This window comes from Pelmatolapia mariae, linkage group LG4, assembly GCF_036321145.2.
Source record: "Pelmatolapia mariae isolate MD_Pm_ZW linkage group LG4, Pm_UMD_F_2, whole genome shotgun sequence".
Lineage (NCBI taxonomy): Eukaryota > Metazoa > Chordata > Actinopteri > Cichliformes > Cichlidae > Pelmatolapia > Pelmatolapia mariae.
The window spans coordinates 9501379-9527982 of record NC_086230.1 but is presented as its reverse complement, the minus strand read 5'-3'; the positions used below and the strand labels follow the sequence as shown (position 1 = coordinate 9527982).

The 26604-nt window shown below is 45.0% G+C and overlaps 1 protein-coding gene across 7 annotated transcripts; it reads right to left on the bottom strand.

Moving 5' to 3' along the window:
* Positions 1-174: 174 nt before the first annotated feature.
* On the bottom strand, positions 175-26604 carry LOC134625943 (nucleosome-remodeling factor subunit BPTF-like). Of its 7 annotated transcripts, none has more exons than XM_063471344.1 (32): positions 25876-26604; positions 23036-23858; positions 21254-21474; positions 18744-18929; positions 18354-18536; positions 15952-16164; positions 15787-15866; positions 15296-15648; positions 15037-15168; positions 14706-14835; positions 14472-14607; positions 14105-14374; positions 12447-14010; positions 12046-12170; positions 11819-11947; positions 11544-11694; positions 11332-11455; positions 10981-11224; positions 10361-10513; positions 9816-9955; positions 9615-9723; positions 9296-9531; positions 8031-9195; positions 6432-7924; positions 6195-6277; positions 5885-6110; positions 5244-5773; positions 4971-5147; positions 4614-4806; positions 3659-3743; positions 3210-3396; positions 175-2123 (listed from the first exon to the last, which is right to left on the bottom strand). In XM_063471344.1, exons 1-32 carry the CDS (start codon positions 26369-26371, stop codon positions 2108-2110), a joined length of 10353 nt encoding a protein of 3450 aa, XP_063327414.1. In that variant the 5' UTR covers positions 26372-26604; the 3' UTR covers positions 175-2107. The 7 variants fall into 7 exon arrangements, with proteins under 7 accessions (XP_063327414.1, XP_063327412.1, XP_063327415.1 ...); XM_063471342.1 differs by having other exon boundaries at positions 175-1071; XM_063471345.1 differs by having other exon boundaries at positions 175-1071; positions 3218-3396.

Sequence of the window (26604 nt, the reverse complement as noted above, 5' to 3'; positions counted from 1 at the left end):
TACTTTTCTGTACAGGATCAGCTAGCATGAGGTTATATTTATTGGGATTTTCATATAAAATAAAAAGGAAAAAATTATAAAAAGATTAACCAGTTTTCTGTCAGCTGATCACTGCAAGTTAAGAGACACTAACAAAAGCTCTTTTGTGTCAAAATCAGAGGAAAGAAATCGGTGTTTTCCATTTTATTAAGTTCCATATACATCAATATTTCTTCAGTTGTAATACAAAAAAAAGGAAAAGAAAATCAAGTCAAAATCTGATGATTTTTTTGTGTTTTTTTGTTTTGTTAAACAAACAGGGCAGGAACCTTCAAATACATCATCCTTCTCAGTCACTACTGCAAAGCAACTCATTTACAATAGCTTATTACTTTCAGTAGGTTATAGAAGTTTAACCAAGCAGACTATCGATGTCCAGATAATTAGTACTTAAACGATCTTTCATGCCACATCAGACTAAACAATGAGTGGAAATGGGAGAAAAAACATTGCTCCACTGTGATATATGAATTTAGACACAAAACTCTACTCATTATGCTGAGTAGAACCTAGCCATTGTTTGACAGTATTCAGTTTCTATTACACTGGACATGATGACCACAGGAATGGCCTGAGGGATTTTTTCTTCTTCTTTTTAAACCAAGTAAGAAAAAAAAAGTCTCAGATCAAAAAAAAAAAAAAAAAAAAAGTACATGGAAATATGAGAGCTCGTAAGAGTCTTTTCTCCGAGGTAAACTTTCTTCTGAAATGCCTCAGTTGTTCTCGCTCCTCTGATGAAAGCAGGTCCATAAAAACAGGTCCCTTACAGCTGAAATGAGCAGAGGGCAGCTCTGCCTGGAAAAGAGATCCCGTGAAAGCAGCAAGCTGGTTGTCCAGCTTCCCCCCACCACCGCTACCACCACCTCCCGCTGCAGCGGCGAAGAGGAGCAAACCCCAAACACAGGCTGAGGCAGAGTCCATCACAGAGTTACAGTTCAGAAAAGCCATATTCTTGGCAAGTGCATTTTTGTTTCGCGCATGTGCGATGTATCCTAAGAGGCTGCAGAAGACTGAAGCTTGTTGTTATGAGACCTACAGAACGTGAAGAGAGGGGAAAGTTGAGAGCCCTTCGCAAGGTTGTTTATTGCTATAACAGTGATCAGACAAGAGACAAGAGGATGCAAAGGGGTCTGCATGGGATCCTACAGCCATGTTGGTGTAATTAACTGGGAATGCTTTTTATTAGTGAAGAAATCTTCCACAACTACAAACTGAGGTTACTTTGCTCTAACTCCTAACTCCGTCTAGTACATTTTAGTCTCATAAAATAATACTATCTAAAAATTATTTCATTATTATTTAAAACAGTCAAATACAGGCATATCTTACAAACGCTGTACATGATTTAGAAAAAAAAAATAAAAGAAGAAGAAGAAGAAAGGTATATACATTCAAGACAACCACCATAGCCAGGACAACAAAAAAACAAATCAAACTCAAGGAGGGAGGCAGTATACAAAACGTCTTATAAATATCTCTCTATATTAAAATATGCAGCTTTATATCGTTGAGTCAAAATTCCCAATTCAACTCGGGTGTAGAACTGAAATAAATACAAGAATGAGAAACTAAAATGCATTTTCTACTGAACACAACCCTCGTTAGTGTGACTGATTGTTCATAAAGGCCACGACTCCTGATTCGGGATCACAGACTGTATATAAAAGATGGAAGTAGCCACCGTGGCTCACCATTATCAGTTTTGACAGCAACAATGTTGCATTCAATAAGACCTGAGACTGTTGACTGAGAGTGAAAGTCAGTGGCTTGTTTTCTGTAGCCATAAGAAAGAAAGCAGATAAAAAGTTGAAGTTGGGGGCTACTTTCATTTTTTATATACAGTCTATGTTTAGGATGTGAAGACAGCATGCCCCTCAATTACATCACTGACACCTGTCAACATGGCTGCCATTGTGTTGTCACTGAAAACCGTGATCACAACGGGTTCCTGAAAACTTCTGGTGTTTTGTGTGTGTTCTTGTGCCTTTTTATTCTTTTTGTTTTGCTTTCATATCAATATTACTAGAGACCCCAGCATCCAGTCCAGACTCCAGCTAGACTGGCCCACTTAAGAATCTGACAATCTGTAAGAAAGAAGAAAATGGGATGGCATAAATCAAAAAGGCATGCAGCAAAAGTGAACAGACACAAATGCAAGATGATACACAATAAAAGACGTAAACATGGCACTCAGGTTTGCCAAGACACTGGATGTAATGGCCAAAAGTCTGTCAGCTCTCTTGGGTTTTTAGTACTGCCAAGCAACTACAACGTACAAGTAAAGCCCAAGTAAAACATCATCACTACACACATGCTAGTGCTATAAAACAAAAGAAGAAAAGAAACCGTGAATGGAAAGCCATAAATGCACACATTAAAGGGGACCTATTAAAAGTCCACTATAGTAGCTCTGAAACTTCAAAGTATTCCTTAATTCTTATTTCAGCCCTGCTCTGTCCCTTTAAGCCAAAACTCTGCTGATTGGCTGCCTCTTGTAACAGCAGTGGGTGGGACTTATATGCCTGTAAAGAGGACTCTCACTGACATCAGGCAGAGCCAAGACTGCGGCAACAGAATACCTGCTCATTATTTGAAACCCTACCCGTGTTCAATATGAGCATAAACAAACCACTGGTATTGGCATTTATAACAGCTGAGAAATGGCAAAAAACAAAACAAAACATAAAAATAATAAAATAAAAAAGTTGAGGGAGAAAAAACCCCTAAAAACCTGGCAACCATGTTATGAGTGTTAATGTTGCGTGGTTTGTCCACCAGAGGGCACTGCCCTGTTGGCAATACAGATTAGAAACATGACAAACACAACCAGCTGATCCAACCTTAGCAAGAACTCATAACTACAAAAAACGAATGTCAGGAAATCTGTTTGTTTCATGCTAAATATTGGCCAGAATATCAGATTTCTTTAAAATCACTAAATATCGGTACTAGTCTTAACAATCCTATATAGGCTCTAAGCATAAACCATTGCATAACAGTGTTGAAAATATGGAAAACCATAATAGGTCCCCTTTAAGGAAGAAACAAATGAAATGGCAGAATTACTGAAAAAGCCAGTCAGGCCAGTCGAGTGTTTACAGCAAACAGACGAGCAGGGAGGAGAGAAACCTGTAGGCCGAGTCTGCGGCACCAGCAGCACTTAAACTCACCTGCTCACTTTGAAACCTTTTAGCTTCTGTACAAAGAAGGCTTCGAGCGTCTCGGCGCACTGATAGAAGGGCGTGTCGTTGGGGTTGTAGTAGCGGCAGTTGTCGAAGATTTTGGTCACGTCTGCCACAAACTCCGTGAGCTTGTGATAATGTCGCTTTTGCAAACGGGTTTCCATTGTGGAAAAGTCTGCGAGGAAGGAAAAGCACGACACATTGCTTACATCACAAAAAATACATACATTTACACAATTTTTTTTATCACATAATTAGTCTATGCAAACTTGACAAAGAGAGGCATAAACAGCAAATAAATTCTGTAACTGGAGGAGAAACTAAATAATTATAATAAGTTAAAACAACATTTTCCCGTATGTGGTGAATTCACACGTGAGGAAATACTTTAAAAGCATTGTCTTTTTTTTAAATGACCTTTTGTGACACAGTCTTACCCATTGGCTCCTTGATCACACGATAATAATCAGGCGCGTCATGCGGATCCACTGGCTCCAGGAAAGGCCATGCCATTTTATGAGACTGGGGAAGGGGGGGAAAAAATTAATTCAGGAAATGATGCCGGTTTTGTTACTACAACTACTTTCGGCATAAAATAAAACTTCACTTTCAACATCCTTGACTACACAAACAAACACGCACATAAATAGTATCAAAGCACTTAAATGTAAAGACAAAGCAAGTCTTTTATTGTGTCTTGTTGCCATGTTTTAATCTAGCATTCCATCATTTTCACTCACTTTTTCTACAGTTTATAGATTTTACAGTTTTACCCAGTTTTGGAGCCATCTGCATTTTCTGAAATATAAAAGACCTAAATAGAGATTGACTCAAAACATCCCCATCCCCCATTTCCCTTTTTCTTTTCAAGCCAAGCCAAAGGAACAATCAAATAGGTTTGATTTTAGAGTTTACAGCATCTTTAACATTATTACTGTCTTTTTTTTAGATTACTAATTACATCAGACTTCTACTTGACGACTATAATGGTTAAAAATGATGATGCATAATTATGAATTATGCAATATTATTGTAATACCATGCAAATACTTCATAGGAATTTAAAACAAAATGAACAAACTCCAGTAAAATGAACAAACTCCAGTAAAATTTTAACCTAATCCAATAGGTTTATCCTCTAGGATTCATTTCTATAAAGGTCACACCTATGCTTCCCAGAGGAAAGACACAAATTCAGACTGAGGGCAGGTCAAGCTCATGTATTCCTAGTGCTGACCCCAACCCACCGGTAAATAAAAACCTTGTGTGGGAAATAAGGAAACAGCTGAAAGTACCTCTCACTGACCTCTCTCAGCCCACACATTGGAAACCACCTTGTTACTGTTAATATAAAAAAATGACACACAGTCTTGAATTCCAAAACTTTCATACCTGTAACGAGCGTAATATTCTTTTCAACCCCTCGTAGTCTTTGTCAGTGAGCGGCGTGAGGACCGTCATGGCGTCTTCTGTCGACTGGCACTGCGGGCACACGTACACGTCGATGTGATTGGCTTCGCTCTGCAGGATCCCCACACAGCGGCCGTGGTACCAGTTCTGGCAGCGATCACAGCCTATGTAAAACCTGTGGGTGAGCGACGCACACATCCCGGTTAGCACACTGAAGGAAGACGCCACACAAATATGCAAACAAAGGAAACGTCTGACACAGACTGAAAAACAAAAGCGGTGCTATAATTAGAGGGAAGCAGACAATGCTAATGTAAAGCCATCCATATGGTGACTTACTGCGATTCATCGTATGGTGTCCGGCAAATGCAGTACAGCTCCTCATTACTTCCTCCTTCCTGCCCGCGTTTACAGTCGTTACACACAAAGTCCTCTAACTTCTTAGCCTCCTTCTCCGTGATGCCAACGCAGGCGCCGTGAAACCAGTTGGAGCACAGGTCACACCCGATATAAAACCTGAGAGAAATCAGGTGATTTAATGACAGCAGAGTGCCTCACAGTCAAATTACAATGACTTATTACAAGTCCCCCCCTCCCCTCAAGAGAGCTTACTTTGACTCGTCATAGGGCGTTTTACAGATACAGTACAATTTGGTGTCCTTCTTGTGATCCTTTGAGGTAGAAGACAGCTTCTTCTTCTTCTTCTTGTGTTTTGAAGAGTTGGAATCTCTGTCCTTGTCTTTGTCCCTATCTCTGTCCTTGTCCCGGTCCCTATCCCGATGTCTGTCCCGTTCTCGGTCTCTCTCCCTCTCCCGGTCTCTGTCTTTATCTCTGTCTTTGTGTCGCTCTCTCTCCTTGTCTTTGTCCTTGTCCCTGTCCCGTTTCTTACTCTTGTCGTGATGCCTCTCCCTCTCCCTGTTTCTGTCTTTGTCTCTCTCGTCTTCTCTCTTCCGCTTGTGGGACGATGAAGGTGAGGTCACTGTGCGCGTGCTGTGAGAGGAATGTGTGGAGTGAGAGAGTTGGGAGGAGTGGGAAGACTGGGAAGAGGCAGCCTTGACTGTTGCTGCAGCAGCCTGGGCAATAGCAGCTCGAGCTTTCTCTTTCTCTCTCTGCAGCCTGGCTATGTCCCGCCTCAGCTCCTCCTGAGAGGGGGACAGCACATGTAAGGAATAAAAGTAAACAAGAATATTCCCACTCACTCTCTGTCTATAGACAAAAAAAAATACGTTTGAGAAGGCTGGAGATGTGCTCACCTGCACTTGCAGCTGCAGCTCTTTGTCCAACAGGGCCCTCTTTTTGAGGATTTCAGCCTTGAGATGTTCTTTGTGCTTGTACAGGAGCGCGGTGAGCTTGGTGGCATTCTGCTTGGAGCGTTTCTGCTCCACCACCTCTTCCTTCTTTCTTTTCTTAGCTGCCTGCTTCTCGTCCTTCTCAATCTTGTCGAGGATGAATTTCATCACCTGGTTGCAGACGATCATCCTGAAGAGAGAAAAGAGCGCGTTAGTCGCTGGTTCATCCGCGTCATTGGTTTTAAACAGTTTTAACCGACTTGAGCTCCTGAACCTTTGGTTCTCCTCTCGCTCAGCTGCAGCCAGGGTCTTCCTCTGTTTCAGCTGTTCTGCTGTAGCATTCTGCTTCACTACCGCCTGACATAAAAAAAAAAACAGAGAAGTTATTTTAATATATGTTCGATTGTAATACAGTGTCAGGTCTAAAACAGGTCTTTATATAACGAACGTTTGCACACAGATATAAATTTTGTGAGAAATCCCTAATTTTTGTTCTTCTTTTGACTCATACCTGCTTTTGGATGCCGTCTCCAGGGCTGATCGCCTGTGCGTTCTGCTCCTTCTGTTCCCTTTTAGCCTCCTGGTGTTTCTTCTTCTTTGGTGTTTGCTGTAGCTGCTGTTGTTGAACTTGCTGCTGCTGTTGTTGTTGCATCCTTTGAAGCTGCTCCTGGACGCTTGCCGGTGCCTGTATGGTTACCATATTCTGGATCTGGTGGGCTTGAATCTGTCCCCCGGTTTGCTGGATCTGGATCGGAAGCTGCAGTTTGATCTGCTGAGGAACCGTGCCACCCTGCTGCTGCGCCTGGATCTGGGCTTGGATCTGGGCTGCAACGTGGGGCGGCAGAGCTGACAGCAGCTGCACGGGCTGCTGGAGACCTGGAACTGTGATGAGCTGATGCCTGATTGGAGACTGGACCTGAATCTGAGGCTGTGTTTGAACTTGAGTTTGGTTCTGAGGTTGGAACTGGACTTGGAGCTTTGCTTGGACTTGAGGTTGGGCTTGGACCTGAAGCTGTTGTGGGACTTGAGTTGGTTGCGATGACTGGACTTGAAACTGGGGTTGGGTTTGGACTTGAGTTTGAACTTGTGACTGAATATGGACCTGGGGCTGCTGAGAGGCCTGAGTTTGAATCTGGCTTTGTTGCTGGAACTGAACCTGAACCTGCGGGTGGAGTTGGGTTTGGATCTGAGGCTGCTGTTGAAGCTGACTTTGGGCCTGAGACTGAACCTGAGGCTGGGGCTGAACCTGGGGTTGCGGTTGGACCTGAGGCTGTTGCTGAGCCTGAGGTTGGGTTTGCGGCTGCGTTTGGAATGAAGCTTGTACCTGGTGGTGGTACTGAGGTTGGACCCTCGGTTGGATCTGGGCCTGGGTTGAAGCCTGAACATGAGGCAAGGTTTTTGTTTGGGATTGAAACTGCACCTGAGGTTGAATCTGAGCATGAGGGGGTACTTGCCCTTGGGGTGGCTGCTGAGTTTGTGGTTGGATCTGTGCTCGTGGCTGAAACTGAACTCTGACCTGGGGGTGACTTTGAGGTTGTGCTTGCAGATGCGCTTGAGCCTGAATGTGTGGCAACTGTTGGACTTGGCCGCGAGGCTGAACCTGAACCTGTGCACGGATTTGGCCTTGAAACTGGGGTTGAAGCTGAGTGTGGGTTTGGGGCTGAAGCTGAGGCTGAGCGGGTCTCATGGTGGTCACGACAGAGGAAACTGGCAATCCCGTCATATGAACCTGCACTGCTGAGACCGGCATTTGTGCCACCTGCTGCACGGACACGACGACCGGGTGCTGGACTTGTGCTTGAGACTGAGGAGTCAGGGATGCCTGAGGCAGCGGAGTAACGGAAGAGTGAGTGGCGATCGGAGCAGGGGTGGAGGCGGGTACAGCAGCCAGAGCGGGTGGCTGAACAGCATCTGCTGCCTGTAGAGCTGGCTGAACTGGAGTCTGCGCTTGAGGCGAGGTGGGAGTCCATCCTGAAGGCTGAGCTGCCCTCTGCTCTGTCAAAGCTACAACGAGACAGAGAAGCAAACAGAAAATTTTAAAGTCAACTAACGCAAAACCATTCTAAGGTCCACTACAACAGGACAGTGCTGATGATGGTAGGCACTTTACCTGGCACTGAAGGTGTTGTTGAGGTGGCAGTAACTGGTGTGACAACAGCGTTTGCCACAGCAGCATGGAGGGGGACAGGACCTGTGGCTTGAATTTGAGTAAGAGCTTTGGCTGGGGACGGGACAGCGATCTGCGTGGACATGACGGCTATGACGGGAGCAGAGACGGGTGCAAGGGCTGGGGTGGGAGCTTGGACAGGTGAAGGAAGAGAGGCAGAAATGGGCACCGGAACAGAGTTAGGACCAGCTGCTGCAACACCAGCAACCTGGGGGAGCAGGGGATCAGCAGCATGCACCTGAACTGGGGTGGAGGATAACCCTGGGGCAGAACTGAAGGCGTGTGCCTGGACTTGGGATCTGGGGGCAGCTTGTCCTGGTGGTGAGCCTGCAGTTTGGGTTTGTGTAGGTAGAGAACTGGGTGCGAGGCTGGAGACGAGGGTTTGGACCACAGGTTGGAGGTCAGCTTGTGATGATGCTGAGGTCAAAACCTGTTTCTGAGTAATAGGCGGGCCTGCATTTGGTGCTGGGAGGGCTGGAACCGATGATGCCAGCTGGGGCTGTGCAACAGCTGAGGCTGGTGTGGAGGGCAACATCTGTGTGGAGGAGTGGGTTGCAACTTGTGGCAAAGCAGTCATGGGAGTGGATATTTGCGAGAGTGCAGGGACAGGTGATGGGGTAGCGGCTGAAAGGTGCATTTGAGATGCAGCCTGGACGACAGCTTGTGGGGAAGCGGGCACGGGGGCTGCGACTTGGGTTTGCACGGGGACTGGAGCTGGAGCGGGGGCTAAACTTGGCATCTGTGTCGGGCCTGCGACATGCGTTGGGGCAGGCAAAGGGGCCGTCATTTGGGTTTGGGCTACAGATGAGGGAGTCGTCTGGACTTGTGCAGAAGCTCTGGGTTGAAGAGGAGTTGACATTTGGGTTTGGGGGGTCTGGACTGCCGTGGGTTTGGCAGGGGTAGCAGGAGCAGGTGCTGAAGTTGGAGCTGAAGATGATGGTGGAATCGGAGTGAAGAGGAAGCGCTGGACCTGGCCATTGGGCATAGCTGCCTGCATTAGTTGTTGACCGGGGCCGGGGATGACTGTTACACCCTGTGGAATGATCTGCAGCTGTCCCTGGGTCTGGCCTTGACCCTGGATCACCACCGTCAGACCTGGGTTTCCTCCCTGTGGAGTTGCACACAAAAGGATTTTCATTTTTTTTAAAGTAATATTTATAAGATTAAGATATTATAAACTACTTTTAGAGAGAAAGAGTAAGGGAAACCTGTGCACTCTGTGTAAGCTGCATGAGCTGTGCCATAGTGAGTTTAACTTGACCCTGCTGCGGTCTTTGTGTCTGGGGAGGAGCTCCGGGAGACTGTCCAGGAGCTGTAGAGGCAGCACACGGTGATGGTGCAGGACCTGCAGCCCTCTGACCTAAAGCTGCCTGCACAGGTGTAGAACCAGGCACAGCTGCAGGCTGGCCACAGCCCATCGGAGCCACAGCCTGATGAACATGACCTGGAAGGGTTCAAGATTTATTATTTGTATTGAAATGTTGGGGATGTTAACCTGAGAATAAAAAGTAGCATTCAGACACAAACCTGGCTGAGCTGCTGAACTTCTGACCCCTGCTGTGCCTACAGAGGTAGATGGAGTGAGTGGCTGATTCACTGCGGTACTGGGCTGTGTTTGGCCTCCTGCTGTGGTGACCTAGAAAAACAAACCCAAGGGTGAAAACATCAGTAATCATGCTTAGTATCTTTAGTTAATAAGTGAAAAATGCAGGGTGAAGGACAAAAGACCTGTTGCTGGGTGGTTGAGGTGGAGGTTGTGGCTCTGAGGTTGATGTTGCCAGTTGTAGGATGTAGTGTGCTGTATGTCCTAAGGTTCGCAGGAGGCCCAGAGGGGAATATACCCAGGACTTTTTGCTGCACTACACCTGCTGACAGGAACATTTATGTTAAAAGGGGAAAAAGCAGAAATGTGCTAGGAACATAGATACAGGTAAACAAGAACAGAAGGGAAAAGCATGCACTGAGTATGCGTGTCTGAAAGTCTTCCTCACTCAGCTAACTAGATTAAAGTAGTTTATACACACAAGCCAAAGACCAGAAATGCTTTATAAACGGTTTTACAAAACAGTGATCAGCTTTAAGCCAGAGAACCTTTTCAGAATACAAAGAACACACACACACACACACACACAAAGAAAATGTGGCATTATCTAAGCTCAGCATCAATACTTCAACGCAAGTCTGACATTTTCACATAATACTTCACCATCCATTTTTTGGGCACACATACGCCAAAAACCGGCAGGAATGGATGTCATTCTCGTGCTCCCTACCTCCTTGAGTAGTGGGCATGTTCACGGTGACAATCTTGCTGTTAGCGGGCAGTGGCAGTTTGGCAGCGAGGACCTGGCCAGCCACAGTCACTGGGCTACCAGCGATCTGGAAGGCTTGCTCTGAGGTGGTGATGCTACCAGCCACAGTGGAGGCTGCAAGACACACCACGCCACCTGTGGTCATGGGTAACCCAAGAAGGACCACCACAACAGCCAGTCTACGGCTGTGGTGTCCACTGTTGGGAGTCAATATAAGGAGGCTGATGTTTTGAGTATTTTGGTATCGGGTATATTGGTTTAGAGTCTAATGACACACGGTATTGCATGAATGCCTCAAAGGATATACAGAATTGAGAATTTTTGCAGGATTCAAAGTGGACACCACGAACCACAAAATTCTTTTGGCATGCGAATCGTACTCATAACGAAAATGCTGAAGTCGTGCAGATGATGTATTTTTTATGGATGCCAATTATACTTAAATAGAAAAAACATAAAAGGGTAAAAACTGAAGAAATCTTATGACACCCTCCTCGGTTCCCTCCATCTTACAGATGATGAGGATGATGATGAGTGAAAAGGAAGATGACTAAACCTCTCCTCATCTTCCACCTGCTCACCTGAGCTGTTGTTAGCCTGACCCTGCTTGACCCAGGAAGCAAAAGACTGATGGAAGTTCTTGTCTTGCTGGAACGGGACTGGAGAGCTCAGTTTGGAGGCCAACACCATCTTGGTTCCTGAAGTTATTTGACTTGTCTTCTGGCCCACCGATACTGGGGTGCCGGGAGTGCCGGCTGAGGTGGTGATGCTCGTTGTCGTGGTTGTTGTGGCAGTTGTGGTCGGTCTCTGCTGCTCGAGACGTTTCTGAAAGAAATGTGTCCAACCATGTTAATGTTCTGCTGGTGCGCCGCTTTACCCACAGCCAGAATCTCTGATTACACCCATGTAACTGCAGTGCGTCGAGTTTCTACCTGCTGGGCTGCCAGTCTGGCCTGCTTCAGCTGGTTCTCTAAATGGGCCTTGACCTCCTCCGCTGTCTTCAGACTACTGCCGGTCTTGGAGGGATCCCCGCCCTGTGACTTCTCCCTCTCCAACCTGTAGCACCAAAAAGAAGGTAAAGTGTTCACTAACACAGTGACGCTATGAAGAAACATACAGAGGCGACGCTGAGGGAGTTCCTCACCTCTCTGCAAAGGCTCTGATCTCCCACAGCTCCAGTTCCTCCTCAGGCACCCACGTTTCCACAGCAACAGGACCAGTCGGTTTAGTGGGTTCCTGCTTCTTAGGCCTCAGAGCACTTGAGCGCAGGCCCTTCCTCTGTGGAGTGGGGGTTTCTGCTCACAAAAAGTCAGAAAGCAACAATTAATTATGTTTAGAAATGGATTATCTTCTTCAAGTGGACCATTAACAGCTTGTCAAAGGTCCTACATCATGCCCAAACAGACTTTCGTTTTCTACCTTTGGGAGTGTCTCTGTTTCCGAGGGGGCAGATGATCTTCCTGATGCAGTATTCAGAGCGGATGCCATAGGGCCCCACGTCTCTTCGTTTTATAATCTCAGTTGTGGTGATGTCTGTCTCCGTTGTTTCTATGGTGAAAGATCAAACACATTGCCACATTTTCATATTTGAAATAAAAAACACACAGCAGAAAACTGTACATAACATGTGCTCAGAATTTTCTAACCTTTTCGTGTTGTCCCTACAGCAGCAGAGGGCTTCACAGCCATGTCGTCCCACCTCAGGCAGGCCCACAGCAGCCTCAGCATTAGACTGACCCCTGCCAACGACCTCACAGTCTGAAGACGGTACCTGAACAGTCACCAAAGCTGTTAGTTAGTAAATCTTCCAACAGTAATTCAGTTTATATTAAACTTTTTTCAGCTGCTCTCTTATTCACTGGGGTTCATCACAGTGGCTGAGAGGCCACTACTACTACAGCCAACTGTGAGACGAGATCCTCTCATTAAAGAAGCAGCTAAATTATTTGAGGGATTGAGTCTATGGCAACCTGGCTATTGCAATGACATCATACTGTAGCAGTAGATCTAAAGGTCACTTCAAGAAAAGGTTAAATCTGTTACGGACCTCCACGTGATTCCAAAGGTGGGCCGAGGTGAAGGGTACGGCCATATATCTGGAGCAGGCTTGGCATTGTAGTTGAAGATGGGAACTTCTCTGAAGCCTGCCTTCCTCGCCAGTCTCTTAAGGTCATCGTTCGGGAGGACAAAGATGCTCTTCTTGCTGCTCTTGGTGACAAATTTGCGGTAAGACGGCAGGGCTGTGCCCGAGCGGGCCTTCTTAGTTTTGGAGAACCTTAGAAGGCTGACTCTATTTTTGGTGGAGTACTCTTTACTTATTGTCATGGAGCTGGCTGAACCAGAGGCGCCCGTTTTGGTGTCAGCAGCTGGAAGTTTAGTCTTCTGGGAAACGGGCGTTCCGGAGCTGGGCTGGGTGGCGGAGCTGGAAACGGCAACGGAGGAATCGGCGCTACTTCCTGCGGGCACATCGAGCTTGCTGGTGCTGCTGGGCGTGTCTGGTGTCAGGGAGTTCTGAGATGCTTTCGTGGTGACGTCATTGGTAGCAGAGGACTTCAAACCTTCACCACTAGAGCAATTATCTGTAGTTTTATTATTCTGGCAAGAAGGGCTTGAAGACTGAAGCGTAGCAGGCACTGCCTCCTTGGTATCCATGGCCACATCCTCACTCTTACTAACAGAGTCTCCTTTCTCTCCAACATGATTCTCTAATTTTGGGACTTTCATAGGAGGGGGGTGACATATATCGGATACATCGTTTTGCGAGAGGTTTCCATTCATCAGGGACTTGACGGGCTCTTTGACGTCACCTTGATCTCGGGTTTCTGGGTTTGAGTGCACAGGTTCTGTGACCATAGTTTTCCCATTCACCTGTACTGGACTGGTCTTGCTTTGGGTTACCTCCATGCTCTCTGTGTCACTCTGTTCAGAGTCTTTCTCCACTTCCTCATAGGCACGTTTCTTTGAATTCTCAGACTTCTGTGTTTTTTCACTGTTTTCTAATGTCTCTGTTATACAGTTGTTTTTATTGTTAAGGCCAGGGTTAGTTAAGGGTCCTCCATTCACCTCTTTATGGGCACAAACCTCCCCGCTGTTTCCGTGCACAGAATTTAATTCCCCCTGTTTACCTCTGTCAGGTCCTAACTCCTCTGATTTGACCTCCAGGCCGTACGTCTTTGCGTTTATGTGCTCTTGATCGAAGTCAAGCTTTTTAACCACGCCATCTTTCACTTGTAGGCTTTCGTCCTTCTCTTCTACTTTAACGCACGGGGTCGTAGCTGTCTGCTGTCTGGTTGATCCTTCAGTCTTAATAACGGGAGCAGGTTTTGCGGCAGCCGTTTTGGATAACAGGGTTGCCTGTCTTAACTTCTCGAGTCTCTGCTTCTCCTCCAAGGTGAACTGCTTCACCCGGCGCTCCAGGAGCCCGTCCAGCTTGGAAGGCTTTACTTTCTTCTTATAAACTGTGCGCAGCTGGAAGCCTTCACTGACGTTCACGACGTCAGCGAAGAGTTTCGATGTTGCAGGCTCCTCCTTGGGTTGCTCGAGTTTCTGGGTTGGTTCATCCCTCTCAGGATGTGCAGCAGGTGAGGAAGGGCCTTTGCCATCAGAATTATCTATGACAAAGAAGAGCAGGGGTTAGTGGATGATGGAGATGCACATTCAGGGACAGCATAGAGGCAAAAAAAATAATTCTTAAATTAAATTTACCCTGCTTGTTGTTTGAAGAAACCTCTGTTTTCTCATCTTCTCTTTTTGCTTCAGAATTTTTTCCCTGCGCCTCTTCTGCAGGCTTCTCCTCCTCTGTGGAGTTCTCAGATTTACGGTCCTCCTCGGACGAGGCCCTCTGAGATGACTCTGTGACGGATGCTTGTTCTTTGCCCTCGTCAGCTGTCTTTTGAATTGCCTGAGTCTCCATTTCTGTTGGCATTTTCTGCTTATTTGTACAGTCTGCTGCATTTTCTTTCCTCATTTTAGCCGCTAATGAAGACAGCAAAAATAGTTTATGCACCCAAAGCCTCAGCCACAGGAGAACATATCAAGTACCATTAAGAAATTAAGCTACTTCATCTCTTACCTTCCAGTTCTTTGCGGTAGTTTACGTTTGTGTTTCCCGGAAGCCTCGGAACAAAACGGGCCACGCGCGTCCTACTGACCCAGCACCACCCACCATACCCCGTCACTCTGTACTCCTCCCCCTTCTGCTTCCACACCTTGTTTGGAAAAAATTACGAGGAGGTTAAAAAGTATTTTTCAGACGAGGTAGTTTACACATTAACACAGAGAAGAGTTAAGATGCTGCTGTTTGTACCTGGTGTTTGATGGGGATGGTGTATTTCACCCATGTGGCCTGCTGCAGTGTTTCCTCGTCCTCCAGTTTTTTCTCTCGTTTTTTCACCTTCTCCTTCTCTTCCCGCTCCATGGAGGTCATACGATGTAGCCTGTATTAAAAAAACATGAGCAAAGACATAAAGCACAAGGACTGTATTGGAAACAGGAAAGTCATTACCGAGTTTGTCAGCCGTGCACTCCAAAAAGGAAAAAGTGAAGAAATCCCAGGTGCAGTGACTCACAAATAACCCTTTAGTTGTGTTTTACTGTTTGTACAGACATTTTCACAGCGCCACGTTAGTTTTGTTTACCTTGTGTGTCCAAGGGATTCCTTCCATACAGGCAGCATGACCACTGGTTTGATGGCACACTCCAGTATAGCCAAGGCCAAAGCAAATTCTCTGGCCTTGCTGCACATCTGCACTGCTTTGTTCCAGTTGGTCCTAGAAACACCAAACACAAGCAGCATAAAACTACTGATAGTGATGTTCATATCTGAAATGCGACTCTGCCCAAACGTAGCACGTCTAAGAACTACACGGGGGTTTTTTCCACTGGTCCCAGGTGTACCTGTGTGATGCCCAGTTGGGATGCATAAACGGTCCAGGGATGTTCGTCTCCAGCTGGATGATGGTAAGACGCAGGGTGGAGATCGTCAGGCTTCTCGAACCGTAGATGGAGCCGTTCCATTTGAACTCCGACGCGGTGGTCAAGCTGAACTTGTGGGAGAGGTGACGCTTCTTGTCGTGGTCCTCCCGGTGCTGATGTTTGTTGAGGGCCAGGACGTTGGTGCTGTACTGGTTTTGGTAGACCCTGTATTTACCCTCTTGGCCAAGTTTGAACAAGTTGTTCAAATTCACCGTCAGGTCCCTTTTCAAGAAGCTGAGACGTAAGGACTCGACGTCTGAGCGAACGGGCGATGACTGAAACACGAGTAGAGGACAAAGGCATATAAAAACCCGTTTTTATATTTAAAAAACAAAACAGGATGACAGGTGCAACGGACTAAAGTGGTACATTTCACTTTTCAGCAGTGAAGCTGGACCAAACCTCTTCCTCACCTCCTTGCTCCCTCTGGGCGTATGGTTATTAGATTCCTGCGCCGCTCCTCGCTCATTCTTGACCCTTTCATTATACTCCTCTGTTATTCAGAACACACACTCACTATCAGTATCACCATGGCAAAGGCAATTCAACACAAATGAAAAAGCCCATTTAATTATCACCTGTCCCATCCTGGCTGGTAAAAGAGGACTGAGAGGACCTATCGGCCAGGTCAGGTGGCTCGGGTTTCTTGGAACTCGCCGATCCAGGAACCTGGCTGCTGCCATCATTTGCCTCCGCTTGAGACGACTGCGGCTGTTGTGGTTGATTTTGAGTTGGTGCCTGCAGATCACCGGCTCGCCTGACTTCGCCGCTAGACTCTTTCGAGTCCTCGTCTACAGAAATACGGCAAAAAAGACTGAGTGCAGTTAACAATAACAATAACAGTATCAGCAGTGCGAGGTGTCAGGAAGTAAAAGTTCCTCTATGCATGTGGGAAAATGTGCCTGCTCCCATTACTACTACAGTAGTAAAATACCGTGCGTGCATGCATGTGGAAAATTATGAAATGTGCTTATTATATTCACATCACCATTAGAAATGTAAGCCACATATTTATGCTTGCTTCTACAAAGTTTTTTTTTTTTTTTTTTTTTTAACTGCAGTGCAATCAATCAAATCTTTTTAAAAGTGTTTTTTCTCTTAAAGACACACAACTTTAACTAAAGTCAGACTTCATTTTGATAACTAGAAAAAATCTTAAAAAAATATTCATCTTCTAACCATAAATATTTTTTTAAACTGCTTCTTTTAAAAACAAAATGAAATTGCTTTTTGTTTTACTTAATAGGAAAAGAAAAACCCAAAACTTGGTGATTTTATTCAGTTGCTCATTAGTAAGAGCTTCCAAGAGTGCAGTAACTAGGCAGTGCATCTGCCTAAAGCTTTTATTGTGAAGGGTAGCCTCGGAAAGAGCCCATGGTGCAGATCAGGTAGTGACAGTGAGCTGTAAGTGGTAACTGTGTGTAAATAATTGATCAAAAAAAGAAAAATGTACACAACATTGGTGAACAAAAAGAACAAACGAAAACAAACAATTATTAAATCCCCCCAAAAAGGTGAAAAAAAGTAGTGTATATGTGAATTAGCATATGCCCAACAAACTGTTATAAAAGAAGAATGCTTAGTCGACAATTCAAAGCTTCCTCAGACCTAAAATAACTGAAATCTATGACACTTCCAAAATGAGGCGAACACCTGCGGCAACCTAAAACGTCGGCTCTGCCTCAGAGTCGTGACGGGAGAGCGTTGCACACACATGGAGCTCTTTGTTGACGAGGTAGCAGGTGGGGAAACGGCGGAAAGAGCCTTTTGTCTTGAGCGACAAGAACCCGACCAAATGGCCATAAATTGGAAAGAGAATAAGGAGCTGCTTGTGACAGACATGGCGTGGTAGCTGCTGCCAGGGAAGCCGTTTATCACAGTGCCAAAAACAAAAAAAGAGAGAGAGAGAGGAAAAAAACGACATGCTTTTCAAGACCAAGCGTGCAGCAGACAACACAAAGCACAGGATAAGTAATTAAATGCACCAGGAATAACTGGGAGAGCTTGCTAGCAGTGCTGAATGCACCTGCCTTCTTTTAAAGCTAAGCGTAAGAGCAAAACACACGGAAGGGTTTCTGTGCAGTGACGCGAAAGGAGAAATCATCTTCTCACAGTTATGGCCACTCCAGTATCGTCAGGTCTTGAATGTTCAGAGACGGATGGATGTTTAAAAACTGCCACTGAGGCCTTTTTTTTTGTTTGAAATGTTTCCCTGTGTCCAGATCTTCAGCGTTTTCTTTCACGCCCACCGAGACGCATGGAATGCACCCGAGCGGCCTCCGCTAGGAAATATGCACCACGGCGTTTCACACTAGCCCGTTAAAGTCAGGGCAAACCGTAACAGAGCGGACAGCCAACACTACAAATAAGCTATAAGTGGAAAAAAAATTAATGGAGACCAGAAAAAGTGTTGCAGCTGAGCAGCATGGTTTAAAAACTTCGGGAAGGAATGGAATTAGTTTTTATATTATAGTATAACAACAAAACCACAGTTCTATTCCTACATTTGCAAATGTTTGATAAACGTAACCAAATGTGTGCAGTATATGAAAAGATTTTACTGTGCACAGGTATGGTGACACTGGAGCCCAGTATGATGGGTGATGTTAGGGCAGGGTCCTTCTCATCTCTGCTGATATAAATCAGGTCAGACACATGTAGATGGTAACTGGTGTAGCCTGTAAAATATAATGATACTGAAACTCTTTCTCTGGTTTAAATGCCTGCTCAGACAAAAATCAGACCAGTTCTGCTCCTTAAAAAAAATGTTCTTACGCGCGATCGACTTTTCTGTCTTTAAAAACGAGGTTTGAGACGAACCCTTAAATCCAACAAAACAGATGAGCGGGGTAAAATGAAGGTAGGGTGAGCAAGAAACAGCGGAAACAAAGCGACAGATGATAATGGATGCACAGCCCAGCAGCAAGGCGTGAAATGCAGGATGACAGCTGGACTGCAGACCAAACATGAGTCTGAGTACCTGTCCTTTCCCGCTTCGCATCTGGAGCTGACTTGCTGCTCTCCTGGCTCCCAGAATGGGAAACTTGCGCTTCCTTATTTGATTCAATGGATTCTGTTTTAGGCAGGGCTGTGTCCAGCGCGGCAGAGCCCGGGTCAGGATCTGACGCGCGGCTCTCTTCTGTAGCCGGCGGAGCCCTAGCCGCTGTGGTGCGACAAGACGAACAGCACCGGAAGAGTCAAAATGGGACAAGTAGAGGTAAAAATGAATTTGCTTTGATAACGCTGCAGACAGAATTTCAGCTTCTGCGTGTAGGAGGCTAGCTCTTTACTTTGAGAAATTGGAGAAAGTTCCAGTGGGCAGGTGAACAAAAAAATAAAAAAATTAAAATACATCGGAGAAACTTTTTACCTTGTGAACCAGCTTCTCCCATTGGTTTAACCGCTTTGCTCTCTCCGTTGTTGGGCTGCGATGTGGACTCAGCAGTAGCGTCAGCTGCATTTACAGAGCCTTTATCTGAATCCTGCTTCGGCTCCTCTGCTTGAGTCTTTGCTTCCCGTGTCTCCCGGCTGACCTTCAAACGCTCCACGACAACTTCTACAAACAAACGGAAACATTCATTCATTCGACATAGAAGGCAACAATTACACATATGTGCAAATGATTTAGAAAATTAATACTTTAAAACTGTTAAGTCTTAAATCTAAAGCATTAAAAGTAAAATAAGAGGTCTTTCAGAGCTGCTGCTCTGGGGCACGAGGGATAAATAAACAAACATGTACTACGGCCTGCCTGTCACAGTCTGACAACATGTTGTTAGACGTACTAAATAGCAGTGAGGAGCAGACCAGCATCTAACCAAACCCCACCAATGTTTGTGAGATGTTTACGTGCAGACAGTCATTGTTTACAGGAGGCTTACATTCCAGCATCACTGAAATAATGAATAATTAAAAACCGCTGTAAAGAAATTATGGATAGAGGCTCTAGCATTTCTTTGATCGTTTCTTAAAAGACAGAAGACATAACGAGCCGACAAATATAGTGCAGCAGACCAAAACAAAAGAAAAAAAAAGGATAATGAATGAATGGCATAGAAATAAAAATTCTACAAGTATAAATGGCATTAAAATAGCTTCTTTTTTGCCTACTGTACTCCACCACATTTGTGGTGTACTTACAGTAAAACAAAAATGAAAAAGGTTAACCACGAAGTTTCGGAACAGAGCTAATCAGACACGTAAACCACCTTCATCCAGCTGAACATGAATATTTCAAAGAAGCTAACAAAGGCAAAAGTGGTTAAAACCAGCCAAAGGTCAAGGCCCGTCACAAGCCAGCAGCCTCAGTATGAGCAAAGGATCAAAGAAAATTAAGGCAAAGAGTGGAAAAAGAGAAAAAGCTGGGTATCCTTTTATTTAGTGAAGTTATAAACACAATGGAAAATTATGCAAGCACTGACATTTGTTTTGCTCTTCTTTTGCTTTTGTGTGGTAGGTGAAATATGTCAGGTAAAGGTGAGCGTACAGCAACTCATTTTCAGGTCTTTGTACCACTTTCTAGAAGGTGAGCGCTTTATTTTCAGGGTTGTTTAAGTAAACGAAGATCTTGTAACTTTTACTGCAGTTTGAGAGAAATGGTAAAGTTTAACAAATGGTTTTATTATGAACATAATAAGGTTAATTAAAGAAAAGTTGTCATGCTGTCAGCTTTAGTTCTTACAAGGAAAAATCTGTATCAGGAGATCAAAATCAATGCATGCCTGTCTGACATTTCCCTTATTGATTTATCTCATGATCATTTTCTTGACTAATTATTTCATCTAGGAGTTGTTAGACAGGCATCTTCTCATTTCTCCATTTATCTGCAAATCCATCTAAAAGAAAGATGACTCTTATGCTGTCACTGCTCTTATACAGCTTAGATTTAAGGGCAATGTTGTAAAATAACTAAAATGGATTATAACTTAGTCATTAAGGTAAAAATTCCAGCTCCAATTTGAGTATAGTATCCTCCAGAGTCCACTACAGAATAAGGCATCCATATCATACTTTTCAGTTCCAGTATAATCCGCATTATGTTTCGATAACTCCACTAATCCAGCAAAAATTAAGTTATTCCCATAAATAAAGATTTAAGATGGGGTGGATTTTCCTTTATCAAATGTTCAACATCTCAAAGGCATCATGTGTCATAAACCTAGTTTTCACTGGGACAGAGACAACTGCGTCCCCACTGACACGAACCAGGTGCAGGCCTCACCGTGCAGCTGCAGAAAGCTTTTAACTGATGAAAAACACCAGCTTTACTCATAACTCTCTTTTGTCTGCAGTGGCTTAAAAAAAACAAAAAACATTTTCTTCCTCTTCAGGCTTCAGAATACCTACTCAAACCTCTATTTTTTGGCAGATCCTTAATAAAACACAGCATCTAGCAGTTTGTGACATACACAGGAAAACTGTTAGAAAACACAGGACAGATATGGCAGCCTGTCAAACTCAAACGGAAACTGCTGGCTAAGTAATCAAAAGTCTTCTAACCACTGCCTCCCTGGAGGAAAACAGAGGGGGAAAACAGTTGCTTGCTGTCTGAGAGAACACGAGGCAGGAAGAAAAGGCAGCACCTAACATTTCTGCGCCAACTGTCAGAGATGCAAAGTGCTGCTGCCTGCGGGGCATCGTCTGAAGCATCGACGTGTTTCAGAGTGCAACCCTGCGGGACTCAAACGCATAAGGATGCAAGCGTATCACAGCTCGAGTCGCACGTGCTCTGATCACTGTCAAATCAATGATTTCAAGCTAAGCGTCGCTACATTCTACATCTCTATAGTACATCTCTATAGTATGAAAACCCACTACTACGAGCCTGAGCTCCCTCTATTTGCAGCTATTGCACAAAAGTAAAAAATCCATGATGTGTACCGTTGGCTGCAGTGAGGTAGGCTTTATTGTTTCCACGGGCTTTGTTGGTAAGGTCCTCTGTGATGTCCATGTGAGCCTGGACTTCCTCCTTCATCTCCTCGAGGGTTGCGTGCAGGTCCATCTCCCAATACTCCTTATCCAGGAACTCCATGAGCTCCTCCAGCTGAGCCTTGGTGCTATAGTACCAGATCTTTTTCTTCTCATGCTCCCCATCCTCCTCACTAAGAAGAGAGAAAAGGTTAGACCATTAACCGTTAGATTAAAAAAAAAACAAAAAAGATTATTTCCTTGGCTATGACACTGCAATGTTTAAATAGAATATAATTTAAAGGGGCTGAACTCCAACTGCACATTTTTCTTTGGGCTCCAATAGAGCAGCTTTGCATGACTCAAAGTTCACAGTAATCCTTATGTGTCTTACACAGAGTCTGAAACAAGCTGTTTTAACTCCTTCCCCTTCAAGGAAGCTTTGTGCTGATTGGTTGCCCCTTGTAAACAGAAACTTTAAACAGCAGGTGGGTGGGCATTCTGGACTGCCAGAATAAAGATAAAGAATAACTGAAACATCATCACTGCATCTTCTTTAGGTGTAGCAGCTGCCATAGGGTGGAAGGCAGGGTACACACAGGACAGGTCACACCAGGGTAACACAGAGAGCGCTAGCACTCACATTCACACCTACAGCCAATTTACATTAAACTTTGGACTGTTGGAGGAAGCCGGAGCACCTGGAGAGAACCCACGCAGACATGAGGCAGAACATGCAATCTCCACACAGAAAGGCCCCAACCAGATGGTGGATTCGAACCCAGGACTTTCGTGCTGTGATTCAACAGGGCTAACCACCAGACCACGCACCAGAAATGATGACTACCAGGTGTTAAATAGGTTTCGATTCTTTGCTTTTATCATGCGTTCAGCTCAAGTATAAAGTTTCTTTCCCCTGAATCAAAGAGACTAAGAAGATTATGGCAAATACTGCCTGGCACTGAGATTGATTTCACCTGTTGTTTGTAAAGGCTATGCTCAAACACAACATCATTTCCGGGCATGAGATGCAATCAGGAAAAGCATGACTGGCACTAAAAGATAAAGGGCTTGGATTGCGGGCCTCTTCTATAATTTCTTGACAAACAAATGACTGAATTTATGAAAGCTTATATTGTTTCCCAAACAACTTTCACTTTCTCTCTGAAGCTGTTCACTCTAAAGGTTAGAACATAAAAGGGCGATTAATGAGGGATCATCTTTTAGAAAATGGTATGCAACTTTATGCATTTATGTCTGTATGGTCTTTTTTTGTTGCATGCCCAAAGCTGGGGCCTGTCTGCTTATGGTATCACTCATTAATAGCTTGTAATGTACCATTTATACTTAGACCATGTAGATGTAAGTACATTTGTTTAACTAAAAATTAGCTAGAGAACCAAAGATGACTGAACTTATTAGGACACTTACAAAATAACTTAAAATAACTAGATGTTGCAATTCGGGCAAATCTAATCTACAGTGCAACTGAGATAACCGAACAGACACTCATTTCATTGAACTGTGCTTCAGTCTTTTCTCTGAATAAGTTGCAAAGTGGTTGGTTTGATAATATCTCTGGTGTTACATCATTAAAATTACAATTGGGCAAAGTCACATTTAAGAATAACAATCTGAATAGATTTTGACCACCTTAAATAGCAATGATCAAATGCTTGCTGCTTGGAAATAAGCTGCCGGAGCCAAAGAGGCCAGCACAGAATAACACTGAGGGAAACGAGGGCTCCGACTTACACAATAATCCTTCTGTTGAGGAACCAGTATTTCCTTTGGTGGCGGTCATATCCAATGGGCTCCTGGCGGACGTAGGGCCTACATTTCTGCGCCTCAGGCACACAGTCTGTGACACCAGGCACCTTGTGCGCCACACAAATCTCACACTGCCACTCGTCCTCTGGAACTGCTTCCAGTGGCGGTTTCACGCACTCCAGGTGGTAGACTGCTGAGCAGGTCTCACAGCACAGCAGGTCACCCAGGCGGTGACACACGCGGCAGTGGTCGTCGTAATGCATGCTGCCGTCAGACATGAGCTCCTCGCGGGCGATGTTGGTGGTTAGGAACTGGTCCACCAAAAACTGCAGCACCTTAATCTTACTTCCAAGAGGACTGTAAGGGTAATCATCCACCTCCTGGTATTTCAGAACATGATGGTACTCCACATCGCTCTCACAGTATGCCCGCAACACCTCGGGCCACGTCATGCCGTCAATAAAGTACAGAGTAGAGTTGACGCTGTCCTTGAGGTCAGCAGGGCCAAAGGTAGTGTTGGAGGAGTCCTCCTCATGCAGGATGGCCTTCAACAGGGAAATATGGGTCTCTGCAATTAAAGTGCATTGCTCCTGGCCTACCAGTGCTGCACAGAAGTCCTCGAAGCGGAAGGGGGAGAGACGCAGCACCGTGCTGAAGTTCCGTAGCACCTCGTAGATGGAGATGGCATTGAGCAGCTCCTCATTAAGCACCAGGAGGTCCTCAGAGGTGTCGGGAAGCTCAAGAGGAGGGATCTCCTTCTCTTCAAGAATGGGAGTTCGAGGTCGGGGAGCTCTGCCTTTTTTCCTCCCTGTGGGAAACACCATGAGATTTGTGAATGAGAAATACGGCACCTCAAAGTACCAAGTACAATGTAAGAAAAGAAAAAAGTAACACAATTACTTTTAAAGCTGTCATGGCAATAACTATGTTAAGGATATCACCAGCTTTTGAATTGACATACATTTGCAATATATTACAATGCTCACCTGTAGTATTTTTTAAGGTAGTTCTAACTATTATTGTTTTCAAATATGCCTGTGAAACTTATGTGCCAGAAAAAAAATCTAATAAAAAGACAAAATAGAACATTTTACCCCTAATGTGAAAAAAGTTAACTTTCCAAGTCTGGTTCAAAATGTAAAACCTTGCATCCAATGTATCCATGTCCTGTGTGATGTAAATAAAATCACAATGCAACAACTTCCAAACGATTCAAACTCGTGTAAGTACTTGAATAGAGTGACATTAAAAACAAACGATAGAATGCCATTGCTTTTTCAAAAATGTGAGCTCATTTTAGTCGATACTAGCAACAAAAAGCCAGGATAACCTAAACAATACACCTGCTGTAACGTGTTAATTAGACTCTCGCCGTTTAGGCCGTTCCTCAGCCTTTGGCTTACGATGGGAAGGGGTTCACTGCTTTTCTATGGAGAATTTAGTGAACCTGCGCATCTTTAAAGGCTACATTGACTATGAATGATACATACATATGCACAGATTATGGAACAACATATGGTGCATGTACACGGCGCTTTGAGTGCTCAATGAGACTAGAAAGGAAAGAAATCACTGTCTATCTTTCTAAGGGAAGGTCTATATTTTTAGTAAGACAATGTAAAACCAAGAAGTACTCATATTATAGCAGCATGGCTCTATAATAAAGCTCCCCACTGGAAACCCCGTGGTTCATTGTGAAACAGAAAACACGGGCAGCTGTACAGGGCTACCCCTGAAACCCCGTGCCAAGCAGGGATGGGGAATGGTTTCACTTTCAAAACTACAGCATTTGCTCTCCTCAGGTTTACCGAGTATTAAAAAGAAGCTGCGATTCAACACAACACTAACTGAGAACCCAGATTCAAACTCAAAACGAGCAACTGCTTTCTTTTAAATTTCCTTTTTTTTTTGTTAAACATCAAATTTAGATAGTTGATTTTTTTATTTTCACTACTTTTTATTTTAATATAGAGTTTAACTTGAAAAAATAAGTATCTACATTATACACAGCGTCACAGCTTTTTGAGAATCGGGCAGTGGTGGGAAACTTTTTAGAGCGATACTTTGGCAGAGCCGGGTCGACACATGGCCAGTGTCATTATTAGCTAAATGAGGGAACCTCCACCTCCCTGCATCGAGGAAAACAGTGACTGTCAGCTGGCTAATATTGTTACATCTACTCAGGAATCCCAACATAATGTTTCCTAGCTTGGTTGCACCATGAGAACAGTTGCTGTCGGTGTTTTCATGAGTTTGAACTTGATTGATTTTCTTACAGTTAGCCAAGCTGTCAAAAAATGACAAGCATGCTAGCTTAGTGGGCTAGGTTAGTTAGCCGGCTCTTTTGTGTGCTCCTAATAAAACACTCAAAGTAGAAAGTAGAACATACTGCTCTCATAAAAAGCACTGGATGTTGCGAACACTGATTAAAAAACATAAAGGTGTCGTTCTAACTAACACAGACTTATTAAGACATTAGCTAGATGCTAATATTTCCTGCTAAAGTTAGCACGTTAGCAGCTAAGATGAATGCATTTGCAGATTTGATACTTGGAGCCAGGGGCCGGTGGTGTTACTGGTGAAATATGCGTGAGCTATTTGGTGACAGACGTTTGTGACAACCAGGTAAGCTGGTGATCCCGCTGCCGCCTCAGTCTACCTGCAGTAGCCTTAATGAGGGGACTGCGGCCTGTGTGCATTCTCCATTTTGAACAATAACCTAACTGCTTCCTGCACTCATCAGCAACATTTCGGGATGCATTTTCAAACCCCTGCAGAGTGTGTGCAGACACCGTGCCCGTGGCCATATTTAAGTGCTCATTTACCCGGAGTGCTGGCGTGTGTGCTCTGACTCCGAAAACTACTCTCTGTGCAGTAGCTGGCATCATCCTCCTCCTCCTCAAGCATATCATCTTCCAGGCAGTCAGAGTCCTCCTTGAGGGCCTCTTCCTCCTCGGACTGAGGTTCCTCCTCAATAAACTCATCTTCCTCCGACCTCAGGCTGACAGCATCGTCGTCCTCCTCGCTCTCGTGGTCGTCGTACACAACCGCTTTGGATGCAGGCGTCCGCTTTCCTCCACGACCACCCCTGCCTCCTCTGCCACCAGCACCTCTCCCTCGTCCCCTGCCCCGTGTCGACGGCCCTCCTCTTCTCTTTTTCGGCGTCTTTACGGTCTCCCTTGTGGGGCTCTCAGCGTCCTCGTCCCCGCTATCCCTTAGCCTGGGCTTCAAATTCCTCCTAGGTCGCAAGCCCCGGGCCGCAGCTGGAGATGGCTCCTCGGTTTGTAGCGGTTTGGGCGGCCTGCCCCTTTTCCCTCTCATGATAGGCGAAATCTATTATTTTACGCTCCCAATGTTTGCGTCTCTTTAGCCTGCACGAACGCGAGCGAAAGCGGTACCGCCACAAAGCTGAACCGGCGAGGATTCAAACGGTGCAATAGGCCCCGTGAAGCCCCCGTGTCTTTTTCGGGTGTGAAAGCTCAAAACGTTAGCCCGGCGTCCCGTACTGGTGCGCCGAGAGCCGCCATTTTTTCTTCTCCTCTGCCTCTCTGGCT

Excerpts from the sequence above, each read along its gene's own strand:
- LOC134625943 (XM_063471342.1), bottom strand. The coding sequence starts at position 26,371 with ATGAGAGGGAAAAGGGGCAGGCCGCCCAAACCGCTACAAACCGAGGAG. Across the intron at positions 16,165-18,353 it reads TGCGAAGCGGGAAAGGACAG|ACGAGGACTCGAAAGAGTCT; the intron begins GTACTCAGACTC and ends GTATTTCTGTAG. Across the intron at positions 15,867-15,951 it reads TACCAGCCAGGATGGGACAG|AGGAGTATAATGAAAGGGTC; the intron begins GTGATAATTAAA and ends TCTGAATAACAG.